Source organism: Pseudoliparis swirei, chromosome 17, assembly GCF_029220125.1.
Source record: "Pseudoliparis swirei isolate HS2019 ecotype Mariana Trench chromosome 17, NWPU_hadal_v1, whole genome shotgun sequence".
Lineage (NCBI taxonomy): Eukaryota > Metazoa > Chordata > Actinopteri > Perciformes > Liparidae > Pseudoliparis > Pseudoliparis swirei.
In genome coordinates, this window is record NC_079404.1 from 2,101,334 (window position 1) to 2,118,895 (window position 17,562).

Sequence of the window (17,562 nt, forward strand, 5' to 3'; positions counted from 1 at the left end):
ACAGTGTTCCCACTAGTGTTCCCACCAGTGTTCCCACTACAGTGTTCCCACTAGTGTTCCCACCAGTGTTCCCACTAGTATTCCCACCAGTGTTCCCACTACAGTGTTCCCACTAGTGTTCCCACCAGTGTTCCCACTAGTGTTCCCACCAGTGTTCCCACTACAGTGTTCCCACTACAGTGTTCCCACTAGTGTTCCCACCAGTGTTCCCACTACAGTGTTCCCCCTACAGTGTTCCCACTACAGTGTTCCCACCAGTGTTCCCACTACAGTCTTCCCACTAGTGTTCCCACTACAGTGTTCCCACTACAGTGTTCCCACTACAGTGTTCCCACCAGTGTTCCCACTACAGTGTTCCCACTACAGTGTTCCCACCAGTGTTCCCACCAGTGTTCCCACCAGTGTTCCCACTACATTGTTCCCACTAGTGTTCCCACTACAGTGTTCCCACCAGTGTTCCCACTACATTGTTCCCACTAGTGTTCCCACTACAGTGTTCCCACTAGTGTTCCCACTACAGTGTTCCCACTAGTGTTCCCACCAGTGTTCCCACCAGTGTTCCCACCAGTGTTCCCACTACAGTGTTCCCACCAGTGTTCCCACCAGTGTTCCCACCAGTGTTCCCACTACAGTGTTCCCACTAGTGTTCCCACTACAGTGTTCCCACCAGTGTTCCCACTACAGTGTTCCCACCAGTGTTCCCACTACAGTGTTCCCACTACAGTGTTCCCACTACAGTGTTCCCACTAGTGTTCCCACCAGTGTTCCCACTAAAGTGTTCCCCCTACAGTGTTCCCACTACAGTGTTCCCACCAGTGTTCCCACTAGTGTTCCCACTACAGTGTTCCCATTAGTGTTCCCACTACAGTGTTCCCACTACAGTGTTCCCACTAGTGTTCCCACCAGTGTTCCCACTACAGTGTTCCCCCTACAGTGTTCCCACTACAGTGTTCCCACCAGTGTTCCCACTAGTGTTCCCATGACAGTGTTCCCACCAGTGTTCCCACTACAGTGTTCCCACTACAGTGTTCCCACCAGTGTTCCCACTACAGTGTTCCCACTAGTGTTCCCACTACAGTGTTCCCACTAGTGTTCCCACTACAGTGTTCCCACTACAGTGTTCCCACCAGTGTTCCCACTACAGTGTTCCCACCAGTGTTCCCACTACATTGTTCCCACTAGTGTTCCCACTACAGTGTTCCCACTAGTGTTCCCACTACAGTGTTCCCACTACAGTGTTCCCACCAGTGTTCCCACCAGTGTTCCCACTACAGTGTTCCCACCAGTGTTCCCACTAGTGTTCCCACTACAGTGTTCCCACCAGTGTTCCCACTACAGTGTTCCCACTAGTGTTCCCACTACAGTGTTCCCACCAGTGTTCCCACTACAGTGTTCCCACTAGTGTTCCCACTAGTGTTCCCACTACAGTGTTCCCACTACAGTGTTCCCACTAGTGTTCCCACCAGTGTTCCCACTACAGTGTTCCCACTAGTGTTCCCACTACAGTGTTCCCACCAGTGTTCCCACTACAGTGTTCCCACTAGTGTTCCCACCAGTGTTCCCACTACAGTGTTCCCACCAGTGTTCCCACTAGTGTTCCCACTACAGTGTTCCCACTAGTGTTCCCACTACAGTGTTCCCACTACAGTTTTCCCACTAGTGTTCGCACCAGTGTTCCCACTACAGTGTTCCCACTAGTGTTCCCACTAGTGTTCCCACCAGTGTTCCCACTAGTATTCCCACTAGTATTCCCACCAGTGTTCCCACTACATTGTTCCCACTACAGTGTTCCCACTAGTGTTCCCACTACAGTGTTCCCACTACAGTGTTCCCACTAGTGTTCCCACCAGTGTTCCCACTACAGTGTTCCCACTACAGTGTTCCCACTAGTGTTCCCACTACAGTGTTCCCACTACAGTGTTCCCACTACAGTGTTCCCACTAGTGTTCCCACTACAGTGTTCCCACTAGTGTTCCCACTACAGTGTTCCCACTAGTGTTCCCACCAGTGTTCCCACTACAGTGTTCCCACTAGTGTTCCCACTAGTGTTCCCACCAGTGTTCCCACTAGTGTTCCCACCAGTGTTCCCACTACAGTGTTCCCACTACAGTGTTCCCACTAGTGTTCCCACTACAGTGTTCCCACTAGTGTTCCCACCAGTGTTCCCACTAGTGTTCCCACTACAGTGTTCCCACTAGTGTTCCCACTACAGTGTTCCCACTAGTGTTCCCACTAGTGTTCCCACCAGTGTTCCCACTACAGTGTTCCCACTAGTGTTCCCACTACAGTGTTCCCACTAGTGTTCCCACTAGTGTTCCCACCAGTGTTCCCACTAGTATTCCCACTAGTATTCCCACCAGTGTTCCCACTACATTGTTCCCACTACAGTATTCCCACTAGTGTTCCCACTAGTGTTCCCACCAGTGTTCCCCCTATAGTGCCCCCCCCCCCCCCCCCTTCGCTTCACACATTCATGAAGTCCGGTCCGCTGTGTGTGCATCTGGCTTCTGCAGCTCTTCTCCCATTGGCTCGTGGCCTCGGAGCCTTTGTAATGATTGGACCCCCCCCCCCCCCCTCTCTGGAGGTCTGCTGCTGCATATTAAACAGTCTGCAGCTCCTTCCTCGACACTCCGGGGGCTCAGAGGGGAATGAAGAGGAGAGGAGGAAGACGGAGCAAGGTGCGGTCGCATGGGGTGAGGGGGGGAGGGGGGGGGTCTATGGGGGGCGGGGGGTTGACACTTGTCACTGGGATGAAGACAGATGATGAGGCTGTGTGTCATGTGACTCAGCCGTCCTTTCAGAGGGGGGAGGGGGGAGGGGGGGGGGAGATGCATGGGAACTGTCCATGGTGCTGAAACCTGGAACGGCTGCTTTCTAACAGGCTCAGGTTCAGCTCAGAGAGAGAGAGAGAGAGAGGAGCGAGAGAGCGAGAGAGAGAGCGTGACAGGGAGGGAGGGAGAGAGAGAGAGAGAGAGAGAGAGAGAGAGAGAGAGAGAGAGAGAGAGAGAGAGAGAGAGAGAGAGAGAGCCTGACCCACATCTCACAACAATCTGCTCCAGCTCCGGTTCCGGTGGACCCGGTTGGACGCGGCCGCTTTAGAGAACCAACGCGCCGCCTCCGGGTCCAACAGAGCCTCGACATGCAACGCCTCCGGAGCCGACAGAACCAAAGACTCCCATGAAAAGTATTCCTTCATATCCCAGGAGCCAGGAGCCCAGTCCCCAGAGGACACACACACACACACACACACCGGTGGTCTGGACCAACAGGAAGTGGATACATGGTCATTGAAAGGCATTGTTGTGAATCCCAGCCCCCCCCCCCCCCTCGGGGCGGACGCTCACGCTGTATCGTTTTCACGGAAGGTGATGCGGCTCTAATGGATGCTGGAAAACCATTGTGACTGCTCAGGGGGGGGGGGGGGGGGGGGCACCGTCACCACATCTGTCAGCGCCTCCTGTAACTCATGACACGTGACAGCTCCTCTGCCTGTGTACAGCCGCTCTCCGTGTGGACGGTTATGCAACAGGTCGAGAACTTGCAGAAGCCCGCCCCCCCACACACACACATCGGATACAAGGGTGGGGGGGGGGGGGGGGGGTGAGATGATGTCACGGTCCGTACATAAGGGTCCTCTGCTCAGGCACTGCAGAGCCGTGAGGCGGGTGTGGTGCCTGCAGACCGCGCGCGCTCCCCGGTACACCGGCCGTCCACGGTCGGCTACTCCGGTGACTCGGATTTCAAATCCTCCCAAATTCTCCCGCTGTCAGCTTCATTTGACAGAAACATGATGACATTTTATTAAATTATTAAAAAATATATATCTTTGTGTTCATTCCGACGCGTCGCCACACGGAGCTGCGGCTGCACGTACACACACAGCACCCCGTGCCGCTTCTCCACGCCACTTTACCCCCGTGCCACTCTTTCTCATCCCTATGCGGCTTTCCCCCCCCACCCCTCCTCTCCTCGGCATCCCGGCTTATTCCCACACACGAACAACAGCGGAATTGAACGGCGGCTTCATCAAATATGCAGGTAGAGGAAAAAAGAAAAGAAGAAGAAAAAGAAGGCAACTCGGAAAGCAGCGACACTTTTCTCTCTCTCTCTTTTCTTCTTCTTCTTCTTTATATTCATGCTCTAGTGAGAACTGACCTCCCAGTCTAACGAATCCCACTCTTCGGTAAACATCCGGAGGATTTCTTCTGCTCCCAAGCGCAGCGGACCGGGCGCGGCGGCGCTACGGAGCGACTGCGCGGTGCGGTGCCATTGCGCCGTCGGTGTGTTCTCCTCATGGGATCAACGAGAGCGGCGGGACGGCGGCGGGAGGAGGAGGAGGAGGAGGCATCTCGGCTCGAGGCTCGGCCGCGCTAACCTCTGCAGTCCAACATGTTGGATCTATTTCATATTTTTTTCGGCGACGGTTGAAACCAATGAGTAGAGCGGCTCCCCGCGAGGCGCTCCTCCTCTCGCGCCTCGCTGCTCTGCGACGCTTCTCTTCTTTTTTGTGAAGAAAAAAAATAGGTGGCAGACTCTACAACACACGCAACTTCTCATTTCCAGGATAGAGAGGGCTGCTGGTGGTGGTGGTGGGTGGGAGGTGGGAGAATTTAGCGTAGCGCATTACTCCAAAGCCAATAAATCCCCAGAGCGCATTTGACAAATCCTTCCCCTCCGCTGAGGAGCAACAATAAAGGAAGCCGTTAAAGGTCCCCTCTTAAAACACGTGACTCCATCTATTCCGTGGCGGTGGCGGTGGCGAGAAGAAGAAGAAGAAGAAGAAGGGAAAAAAAGATTCATTTGATCCATAAAAAGGCCCTAAGCAGTGGGAGACACTTTATGTGGGTGGGTGGGTGGGTGGGGGCGGGGGGTGAAGGGGGAGGTGGGAGGAGGCACGGCGGTGCTGCGAATGAATGACAACACTGTAAAGCGCGCGCACACGCACGCACGCACACACACACACACACGGAGGGGAGGGGGGGGGGGGGGGTTGACTACTCACCATTAGCACGGCAAAGTTGTTGTGGTGGCTGCAGTGAATGGTGGTGGTGTTGCCCCCGGAGCCCGTTATGTGGCAGCCCTCCGCCCGCCAGCCGCCGTGTCCATCCAGCAGGTCGAAGTCCCAGTAGGCGGCGGTGGGGTCTACACCCAGCGCGAAGTGCCGGAGCGCGATGGTAACGGAGTGCACGGCGCTCCCGAGGCTGCACCCATCTGCACCGAGGAGAGGGGAGAGGAGGAGGAGGTGGTGGTGGTGGTGGTGGGGGGGGGCAAGACATTCAATTAAGGAACCCAAGTGGAAAGTAAGTGCTTTGTGGCCAAAAGAATGAAGAGCGCGTATATAGACGCGGGACGCGCGCGCGTCCGACATAGAAAACACACGCGCGTGCGCGCCTCGTGTATAGACGGACTGTTTTGTTAAGTGTTGCGCGTGGACTTCAAATCACATAAATAGCATATGCATTTGTCATACCCCCCCCCCCCCCCCCCACTCGAGTGAAGTGGAGTGTGACGCGTAGCGCTGGAATAACAGAAAGTCATCGGTGTGTGTTTGGATGCTCCGACACGTCAACGTGTTGCGCAGAGCTCACCGGTGTGTGTGTGTGCGTGTGCGTGTACGTGTGTGTGTGTGTGTGTGTGTGTGTGTGTGTGTGTGTGTGTGTGTGTGTGTGTGTGTGTGTACGCGTCGGCAACATGGTGCGGCGTTGACGCCACGCGCGCCGGTAAAAACGGATTTCCTCTCTTACCTAATTTGGTGAAAGCAACTGGTGTCGAGACGCTCCTGCGCTTCCCATCGTCGGCGAGATTTGACGAATTCCCGGTGCAGGGGAAGAGTTTCCCATTGCGGAACACGATGAACTGCAGCCGGCAAGTGGAGTTATCAAAAGATTGTAACGCGGCGGAGGAGGAGGAGGAGGAGGAGGAGGAGGAGGAGGAGGAGGAGGAGGAGGAGGAGGAGGAGAGAGGCGTAGCAGCCAGCGGTAAATGGATGGAGGCGACTGGCACCGAGTTCTGCGGGTGGAACACAAAAAAAAGAAAATAAAAGAGAGAGAGAGGGGGATATACAAATTAAATAATGTCTCCCGAGATGCGCAGAGAGAGAGAGAGAATTCAAAAACACCAAACTCCCGTAGAGAGAGAGAAACAAAACAAAAAGACTGACAATTGCTTCGACTCTCTAGGAGGCGAGCAAAGGACACAAGTGACCAAGGGAATGAGAATCACGGCTGGAGGCTCCGGTGCGCCGGTTCAGGCTCCCTGCCGCAGAGGTGGAAATGGTTGTTACCATTTCAGCTCGAGGGCACATCAACACTGCAGCTTGATTTAAAGAGACAACCGGTCCGACTTTATCTTCTTTTCTCCGACTATAAACACCAAAGAAGCAGCGAGAAGAGAAAGAATAGAAAACATCGACCTCTGCACAACAAGGGTGTTCATAGGAGAAAGGACGGGGTACCTCAAGGTGTGCGCCATCTTTGAGTCGATCCACACCAATTGGATTTGTGAATTGTGCTTTTTAAAATTTCTGTCTAACCGTCATGAGCTACGAGCCACAAGCCACGAGCTATGAGCCACAAGCTATGAGCCACGAGCCACAAGCTACGACTCCACAACGTGACTTAACAACGTGACTTCACAACGTGACTCAACAACGTGACTCCACAACGTGACTCCACAACGTGACTCAACAACGTGACTTCACAACGTGACTTCACAACGTGACTCAACAACGTGACTCAACAACGTGACTCAACAACGTGACTCAACAACGTGACTCAACAACGTGACTCAACAACGTGACTTAACAACGTGACTTATCGTGACTCAACAACGTGACTCAACAACGTGATTCCACAACGTGACTCCACAACGTGATTTAACAACGTGACTTAACAACGTGACTCCACAACGTGATTTAACAATGTGACTTAAAGACATAACAACGTAGAGAAGGATGATGTAGCAAAGTGATGAAACAATGTAACAACGCAAGAGAAAGTAGTTCAGTAACACGGCAAAGTAATATAACAACGTAACGAAACAATGTAACAAAACAACGTAACGAAACAATGTAACAAAACAACGTAACGAAACAATGTAACAAAACAACGTAACGAAACAATGTAACAAAACAACGTACTGAAACAATGTGACGTAACATGGTAATGAAGCAATGTAATGTAGAAAAGTTATATAACAATGAAACAACGTAACGATAAAACATCACAAAACAACGTGAATAAATAATGTAACTACATAACAAAACAAAGTAACAAAACAACATAAACAACAACAACAACAAAGTTAACAACAACAAAGTCAACTTCTACTTTTGGCCTCCTCGTGAAACTACAGTCTGGTCTTTCCTCTTCTTTTACCCGCTATTACACCACCGTCACGTTGAATAGCAGTAGCTCAACATACATATATATTTATATATATAAATATATATATATATATAAATATATAATATATATATATTTATATATATAAATAATATATCTATATTTATATATATAAATAATATATCTATATTTATACAAATATAATATATAAATAAATATATATATATATACGCCCACATTCAACATATCCGTGTTGTGCAGAAGTGTCCGATGCCAACATGTTGCTGTAGTTCCAGCTGAGCTTTTTAAGATGTTTCTACATCCTTGGAGGAGAGAAGCACGGCGGCCTATGTGTCCGCGGTTAAGATATTAAAATGATTGTGTGTCACGCGCTGGCTACCCCTCGGGCTTCAGCACAGTTCCTTTACATTACAGCCGCCGTGGTGATTCTACAGCGTCGGGTCGGCTCGCTGTTGCTTTCTGCATTCACCGGCTCTTGAAAGGCTATTGATTTCCTCCACTGGTTCTGTAGGTGTGTGTGTGTGTGTGTGTGTGTGTGTGTGTGGGTGGGTGTGAGTGGCAGAAAGACTTGAGAGAATCCTCGCCTTGAAATGTACCGTTGCATCATTTCCTCGGTGGTCTAGCCCCCGCTGACCATCTAAAGATGGGGGGGGGGGGGGGGGGAGGTCACAGTTGCCGGGTGACCTCCCCGGTGGCACGGTGTGTTTTTATATCTTTAGGTGTAAAACTCACATGAAAGAAATCATATCTGGTGCACTTGTCTCCTCATCTCCTTCTCCGTCCCTTTATCCTCTTTTATGTGGCGCATCAAAGGGATTTACAGCCCAGAGGGTGATCTACGAGACACGCGTCACGAGTCACGAGCCACCAGCCATGAGCCACGAGCCACGAGCCACGAGCTACGAGCCACAAGACACGCGTCACGAGTCACGAGCCACGAGCTACGAGCCACGAGCCACGAGCCACGAGTCACGAGCCACGAGCCACGAGTCACGAGACACAGGTCACGAGTCACGAGCCACGAGCCACGAGCCACAAGACACGCGTCACGAGTCACGAGCCACGAGCCACGAGTCACGAGACACAGGTCACGAGCCACGAGCCACGAGTCACGAGCCACGAGCCACGAGCCACAGGTCACGAGCCACGAGCCACGAGTCACAGGTCACGAGCCACGAGCTACGAGCTACGAGCCACAGGTCACGAGCTACGAGCTACGAGCTACGAGACACAGGTCACGAGCCACGAGCCACGAGCCACGAGCCACGAGCCACGAGTCACGAGCCACGAGTCACGAGCCACGAGCCACGAGTCACAGGTCACAAGCCACGAGCTACGAGCTACGAGCCACAGGTCACGAGCCACGAGCCACGAGTCACGAGTCACGAGACACAGGTCACGAGCCACGAGCCACGCGTCACGAGTCACGAGCCACGAGCCACGAGACACGAGTCACGAGCCACGAGTCACGAGCCACGAGCCACGAGTCACGAGTCACGAGCCACGAGCCACGAGTCACGAGCCACGAGTCACGAGCCACGAGCCACGAGCCACGAGTCACGAGCCACGAGTCACGAGCCACGAGCCACGAGTCACGAGCCACGAGCCACGAGCCACAGGTCACGAGCCACGAGCTACGAGCCACAGGTCACGAGCCACGAGCTACGAGCCACAGGTCACGAGCCACGAGCTACGAGCCACGAGCCACGAGTCACGAGCCACGAGTCACGAGCCACGAGCCACGAGCCACGAGTCACGAGCCACGAGCCACAGGTCACGAGCCACGAGCCACGAGTCACAGGTCACGAGCCACGAGCTACGAGCTACGAGCCACAGGTCACGAGCTACGAGCTACGAGCTACGAGACACAGGTCACGAGCCACGAGCCACGAGCCACGAGTCACGAGCCACGAGTCACGAGCCACGAGCCACGAGTCACAGGTCACGAGCCACGAGCTACGAGCTACGAGCCACAGGTCACGAGCCACGAGCCACGAGCTACGAGCCACAGGTCACGAGCTACGAGCTACGAGACACAGGTCACGAGCCACGAGCCACGAGCTACGAGACACAGGTCACGAGCCACGAGCTACGAGCTACGAGCCACAGGTCACGAGCCACGAGACACAGGTCACGAGCCACGGCGGCCGGCACAAGCTTCCCGTTTGGTCCTCGATCTGTGTTCCTCCTCAGCAACCTGAACAGCTCCCCCCCCCCTCCCCCCCCTCCCCCCCTTCCCCCCTCGCCAGGGACCTCGCACTTCAGAGTTGATTTAGCTGGTTGCTGCTCAGCCGTCTGACCTTCCAGCGGGGCGACATGCCGTCGCCGTAGTAACCACAATCACGCGCTCTCCTCGGGCCTCGGGATGGAGCTCCTCCTCCCTCTCCTTCCAGAGGGCGTCCAGGTGAACCAGAGATGCGCGTTACAGAAACAGAAACAGCCTGCAGGGCAAAACACACAGCGGCGCCGTTTGACCCGCGGCAGCCACCATCACGCCTCGCCACGGCTGCGTGACTTCAGAGGGGGGGGGGGGGGGGGGGTACAGCCAGTGTGTGTTTGAGACAACTTCCGATAGGAAGTGCTGACGAGCGCGATGGGGGATTTGCATAATTCTTCCCTTGTAATCATCGGCTGGAGCGACGGAGCGGAGGAGACGCAAAGACACGGCGGCCATGACAAGCAGGAGTGAGTCACCTGGACCACGACATCATACCTGCTCACCTTGAGGCCACACACACACGCACACACACACAGACACACACACACCCACAAATACACACACATACTCTCACACACACAGATACACACAGACACAAAGACACACACACAAACGGACACACTCACACAATCACAAGCACACACACACACCCACGCAAACACATACACACACAGACACACAAAGACACACACACAAATACACACACATACCCTCACACACACACACAGAGACACATAAAGACACATGGACACACACTCTCACACACACACACACAGACACATAAAGACACACGGACACACACTCTCACACACACACACACACACACAGACACATAAAGACACACGGACACACACTCTCACACACACACACACACACAGACACATAAAGACACACGGACACACACTCTCACACACACACACACAGAGACACATAAAGACACACGGACACACACTCTCACACACACACACACACACACACACACACACATAAAGACACACGGACACACACTCTCACACACACACAGCAGTTCACATTCATTTCACCTCGGAGCCAAATCTTAAATTACAATCAGAAAAAGGCCCAAAGAGACGGCGATTGTTCTACCCCCCCCCCCCCGGCCCCCCGGCCCCCCCTTTCTCTCTCTCAAATGGAGATCTACTTTAATCACGTTGTCCGAGTGAAACGCACACGGTTGGATCTACACACACCGATGAGTGTGTGACGTTTGATAGCGGCTGAAAGAAAGAAAAGTTATTCATTCATAAATTATGACCGGCCGGTTCATGTGTGTGTGTGTTCATGTGTGTGTGTCTGTGTGTGTTCATGTGTGTGTGTGTGTGTGCGTTCCACAGACTTTAATCATTCAATTAGTTTTCGTCCGGCTGTTTGGTTTCATGTCGTTTTTGAAGCTCTTTTCATTTTTTAGATCGTAAACGTTGCGCAATCAGAGTGTTTACAGCTGAACTCGTAAATGAGCCGGAATTGAATTAAATTACACAAACACAGGCGTGTAGTATTAGCGTGTGGGGTCCTCGCCGTGATGCACGCTGGGCACGGCGCCTCCACCCGCGCCTGACTCAGTGGCAGGCAGGTGTAGTGAAAGCTGTCTAAGTGTCTCCATGGCAACCTGCCTCTGAATCTGAATCCCAGGGACTTCACACTCTCCCTCCGCGGTGGCAGAGCGGGGGGGGGGGGGGGCCCAGTTGACCCTCGCACCGCGCAAGGGTATACAGTATATGGTTATAAGTATATATACTGTATATTCATAAATATATATACTGTGTATTTATATATACTGTATATATATATATACTCTATATATATTCTGTATATGTATATATATACCTTATATATACATATATATATATTTACGGAAAAATATATACAGTATATATAAATATACAGTATATATATTTATGAATATACAGTATATATATATATACATATATATGTATATATATATATAAATCCCCCAGTGTTAGTGTTCTCATTAATGACGATGCTAAGCTACCATTAGCATCCTCTGGAGATGCGCTGGTCTCATTTTTGATCCAACTTACTTGCCTTGGAAAAGGCCGAGGGCAAATCCAGCGGATATGGGAAGGAAATGAAAACAGGAGGAGGAGGAAGAGGAGGAAGAAGAGGAGGAGGAGGTGGAGGAGGAGGAGGAGGACGACGAGGAAGAGGAGGACGAGGAGGAGGAGGACGAGGAGGAGGAGAGTGTATAAGTGCCTCATGTGTCATGTGACTTCAGATGTATCGGAATACCGGACTGAGCTGTCACAGCACTGTGTGTGCAGTGTGTGTGCAGTGTGTGTGCAGTGTGTGCAGTGTGTGTGCAGTGTGTGCAGTGTGTGCAGTGTGTGCAGTGTGTGCAGTGTGTGTGCAGTGTGTGCAGTGTGTGCAGTGTGTGTGCAGTGTGTGTGCAGTGTGTGCAGTGTGTGTGCAGTGTGTGCAGTGTGTGTGCAGTGTGTGTGCAGTGTGTGTGCAGTGTGTGTGCAGTGTGTGTGCAGTGTGTGTGCAGTGTGTGCAGTGTGTGCAGTGTGTGCAGTGTGTGCAGTGTGTGCAGTGTGTGCAGTGTGTGCAGTGTGTGCAGTGTGTGCAGTGTGTGTGTGCAGTGTGTGTGCAGTGTGTGCAGTGTGTGTGTGCGTGCAGTGTGTGTGCAGTGTGTGTGCAGTGTGTGTGCAGTGTGTGTGCGTGCAGTGTGTGTGCAGTGTGTGTGCGTGCAGTGTGTGTGCAGTGTGTGTGCGTGCAGTGTGTGTGCAGTGTGTGTGCAGTGTGTGTGCAGTGTGTGTGCAGTGTGTTTGTGTGTGTGCAGTGTGTGTGAACGTGATGATAAAACCCTGAAGAGGAGACGCAGCTGATGCTCACCCACGATGTAATCCGTCAAGGGAAACGAGTCGAGTGACGCCCCGCTGATCTTTGTCTCGTGACCTCGTGTGACGCCTCGGGACGCAACAACGAGGCGCTCGCAGGAGGAGAGGTGGAGCCCAGAGATTCCAGGTGATCGCTCTGATCGACGTGGTGTGTGATCAATGATCATTAATCAATGACCTATGATCTACCTCTATATACAGCACGGGGCTTTGTGAATGGAGGACCATCCGCTCTTCTGAAGACCCCCCCCCCCCCCCCCCCCCACACACACACACACACACACCCTTCCCCCGCCCATTGGCTCCTCACAAACCCCAAAAGTTCTCGCTGGAAATCGACTTCAGGTCGATCTCGCCGTCGCCCTTGCTCTGTTTACAGGAACGCACGGCGCCGATGATGGAGATAATCAGTTCACGGCTTTTAATGAATAAATTATGAGCGGCGGCATCGGGAGGATTTCTATTTTCTCCCCGGGAGGCAAAACATTAAAAAATATATAAATATATATATATGAAATGTTAATTCTCGAGACAAAAAAGGCACCCATAGGCGGTTTGGAAGATTCTTATAAAAAAAACGCTTCATGCTCAGACACGTGACATATATAATATATATATATATTTATATTTATATATATATATATACACTAATATTCTTTAAAACAATGTGATGGATGCAGTGCTGGTTCAAAACCTTTGGTTTTAAATAGTATTCTTCTTCATGGCGTCGTTAATTGAATCGCTCGTTAGAGACGCACGGCCATTTTCCTCGAGTTGCGAGAGCCAATCGGCGTCGAGCTGCTCCTCCGTTGGTGAATCTAACTGCTGCTCTAGTGGAGCTGAAGAGACATTCAGACGTAGAGGTGAAGGTCACCGAGCTGTGAGCCAACGGGTGATGTCATGGATAAATATATATATATATATTAATGTTATGAACCCAAACACGAGGGCGCTACATGTTCACACGTTTGTGTGACGTCCTCAACACGTATGAAGCAGAACTAGTGGTGAGTTCTTCATGCTGGAGGAAGGAGATGATAACTGTTTCCACGGAGCAAAGCCACAGAGATAAGCCCCGCCCCCTCTAAGCCCCCCCTCTAAGCCCCGCCCCCATGAGGCGCGAATGAAGCGAATAAGCCACAAATAGTCAAGCGAGCAAACTGACGCGAGTAAAGCGAATATTCGCGTTGCGCTTTTTCGGACTCATCGCTCAGCGTAGGAGGCGGGGCTTATGAATATCATCACTTGGGGCGGGGGGGGGCGGGGGTAACACAGGTGGAGAGTGCGAGCCCGCCGTATTGCGATGAGTGAAAGACGTGGCAGTGGACAGCGGGCGACGGATCGGAGCTTTGATGAGAGTGGATGGGCGTTTTTTGGGGGGATTGCGTGGCGGCGGCCATGCTTGTGTGTAGCGCTCGGGGGGGGGGGGGGGGAGGGGGGGTGCACACTGAGCGACAGGGGGCCGTCGCCGTGGAATGTGATCTATTAAAGACCCCGTCGGGCCGCGTTCCCGTCCTCGCCGCCCGTAATGGGAAGTGACAGCAGGCGTCCCGAGGACCGAGGACACAAGAGACCTCGCAGCAGCTGGGGAGACACGCCTCCACGCCGCCACGCCTCCACGCCGCCACACACACACAAACACACACACAAACACACACACAAACACACACCCACACAAACACACACACAAACACACACACACACAAACACAAACACACACACACACACAAACACAAACACACAAACACACACACACACACATACACTCACACACACACGCACACACAAACACACACACACACACACACACAAACACAAACACACAAACACACACACACACAAACACACACAAACACACACACGCACACACAAACACACACACACACACACACCCTCCTGCTGGAGTCCGGTGGGATTGTTTTATTCTCATGAGGCACAAACAGCATCACGACACGCGGTGGGAATAACAACCAGAGCTAGAGGGATAACCTCCTCTTCCTCCTCCTCCTCTTCCTCCTCATTCTTTCTCATTCTTTTTGTTCTGTCAGTTCTCTTTTCTCTCTCTCTCTCTCTCTCTCTCTCTCTCTCTCTCTCTCTCTCTCTCTCACCACCTGTGACTGGATCTCTCGCCCCTCCTCTTCCTCCACATTTATAATTACCTTCACCTTTTCTCTGCCTTCCGGTGTCTTCACTCTGTACCCCCCCCCCCCTCCCCGATGGACTCTCCTTCCTCTCCGCCAACTAGCTCCTCTATTCCTCCGCCTCTCTCTCTCTCCGTCTCACCTGCTTCTTGTGGAAGTCAGGGGGGGGGGGGGGGGAGGCTTTTAGTCATCAAACTCTCATGAATTATAAACTCAGAGGTGTGTGTGTGTGTATGTGTGTGCGTGTATGTGTGTATGTGTGTGTGTATGTATGTGCGTGTATGTGTGTGTGTGCGTGTATGTGCGTGTGTGTGTGTGCGTGTATGTGTGTGTGTGTGAGACGCACACAGATTACTCAACACGCCACAAGTGCTGTCACAAGAGACGCCGTGTCAGCACGAAGCGCGCCGGCGGGCGCGGGGCGGCGGCGTCTCGGCGGTGGAGAGCGAGGTCGTCCTTCAACCAGAGGACCGGCGGTTCACTCCGAGCTCACGCCTCGCGTGTGAACGGGTGATGTCATGCGGTCTTAAAGCGGTTTTTACCAGAACCTTTACTCCAGGTCCGACTTCTCACCTGACAGGGATCACAAGTCTGTGGCTCGATTCTCTCGTTGTGTAATTATGATTTAATTGCTCTAATTGTTGCTTTTGTCCCGTAATTTTTCAACCAATTAAATAATTCTTAACGCAGTGACAATGACCGCGGTTCATTTTTAAAGAGTCACGACAGAGTCCAAGCTAACAGAATGTTCTCCTTAACTAACCATGAAACAGTTTTCAGGTCAGGCGTCTGAGGCGGGAACCAAAACACGATGCACCGTGCACATGTCATACATACATGTGATGACATGTGCACCATGGACATGAGCGTTGCTGCTTGAATTACACCTAAAGTTCCATTTAGAAGCCAATTCCAATATCTTTTTAAAGCTGAATGACTCCTAATGTTTCTACTTTGCTGGGAGTTGCTTATACTCTTCAGGAGAGTACAGAGCAGTGGATTACACAGCTGGAGGGAAAATTACACACGGAGGAGAAGAAGAAGAAGAAGAAGAAGAAGAAGAAGAAGAAGAAGAAGAAGAAGAGGGAGTGAGACCAGAGGGTGAACATGTCGTCATGGCTCCTCTGAGGGAGTGACACGCTCCTTCATCGCCGTGGTAACGCAGCCGGCTCATCACGGAGTCGAGCCCTCGCCCGGCTGCCGGGAGCCGAGCCAGGAAGTAGTGACCGGCGTTCCCGTCGGCGCCGGCGAGAGGAGCGCTGCCCGAGGCGCTCCACGGGAACCGTGTTCAGGAGGCCGGCGCTAAGCCACGGCGACCTTTGACCCCGCCCACATCGATATATGGGACGGACAAGCCGACAGATAAACCCCTCCGGTCATGACTGAGGCAGAGAAATATAAACAACCGGCTTTTATCGTTTGAGTTTTAAATGGGAGCTCGACAACAACGTGACGACACACGGACACATCAATATGTAACAATACTTATAAATACATACACTGGGAGTTAAAATCTAAGTTGTTTTTGTCTCATGCAGTGACGCAAGAAGAAGAAGAAACACAAGAGGAAGAGAAAGAAGAAGAAGAAGAATCACTAGAAGAAGAAGAAGGAGAAGAAGAAGAAGAAGAAGAAGAAGAGCAAGGCCATCGTATTCATCACATGACTCTGTTTATTCCCCTCCCTGTTAGAGCATCTCCCCCCCCCCCACACTCTCATACAGCGTGACCTTCACGCCTCAGATTCTGACCTTGTGGGGTCTGAAGGTCGGAGGAGCATCTTTTAGGGAAAGCTTCACTCACCTCGCCGAGCTGACCGGCCGGCGAGCTGACCGGGTGGCATTTGAAGCTGAGCAACGATTCCCCCGCGGCGTCCTTGTTGGTGGCGTGGGGCGGGGGGGCGGAGGAGGAGGAGGAGGAGGAGGAGGAGGAGGGCTGCTGGACAGCCGTGCAGGACAGGCCGAGGAAGTTGGACGGCCGGATCAGGAAGGCCTCCAGGGCGATGTTCGCTGATACCTAAAGAGGGGGAGAAGAGGGGGGGGGGAGGAGTTAAGGCAAGAGATGTTTGACATGAGTCGTCGAGCAGATTTCATTCTTTGTTACGAACAACAGAAGAACCAAAGGAAGCTCTTCGTCTTCCTCTCCCCTCCTTCCAGCCTTCCGCTGAAGCCAAATGAACTTCTCATTATTCGAGGCTCCGCCCCCGACTGAGCCCAACAAGCCCCGCCCCCCCCCCCCGCGTACCTTGGAGATGGCCCGGTGGTCCCCGCCCAGCGCCAGGTCGGCGATGCGCTCCACGCACTGCACGATGCGGGTGCACGCCCGCGCCTCGTCCTGCGCCATCCACAGGACGTGGTCCTCCGCCTGCATCATGTTGCTGGCCACGTCCGAGATGTAGTCCCCCAGCTGCAGGGGCCGCACACCGGGGGTCAGGCGGGGGGTCAGGCGGGGGTCAGGCGGGGGGGTCAGATGGGGGGGTCAGACGGGGGTCAGACGGGGTCAGGCGGGGTCAGGCGGGGTCAGACGGGGGTCAGGCGGGGGGGTCAGATGGGGGTCAGACGGGGGGTCAGATGGGGGTCAGGTGGGGGGGCGGCGGTTCGATTCCCGCCCAAGTCAATGCGTCCTTCCTCTCAATCATTTTATTTTACAGTTTTACTTGTTACGCATCGCCGGACGACAATAAACAAATAAAACAACCAACTTCATCAAATACCAGACGAGGACTTACATTGAATGTAAATCATCATCATCCTCCATCTTGAAGCTACTATACTATGTATTTATATCGTTCTTACAACCATTTTATTTTCAATTCATCCGGGCTACTTGTCGAACGCCCCCCCCCCCCCCCCCCAAGAAGTGTATTATGCAACATGCTCGCTGCCCAGGGAGCCAGGCACGGCGACAACCAATGAGAAAAAGAAAAAGGGTTCGACTGAATTGCAGAACAGGAAGAAGAATAAAAG

At 52.7% G+C, this 17,562-nt stretch overlaps 1 protein-coding gene across 1 annotated transcript in view; it reads right to left on the reverse strand.

Annotated features, from left to right (window-relative positions):
* LOC130206781 (adhesion G protein-coupled receptor A3) overlaps nucleotides 1–17,562 on the reverse strand; it is a 113,901-nt gene that overhangs the window by 47,849 nt on the left and 48,490 nt on the right. Inside the window, exons 11-14 of the mRNA XM_056434902.1 lie at nucleotides 16,841–17,002; nucleotides 16,400–16,612; nucleotides 5,745–6,009; nucleotides 5,003–5,211 (exon numbers count right to left, since the gene is read on the reverse strand). Coding sequence (XP_056290877.1) covers nucleotides 5,003–5,211; nucleotides 5,745–6,009; nucleotides 16,400–16,612; nucleotides 16,841–17,002 — 849 coding nt within the window. The remainder of the gene's footprint in view (nucleotides 1–5,002; nucleotides 5,212–5,744; nucleotides 6,010–16,399; nucleotides 16,613–16,840; nucleotides 17,003–17,562) is intronic.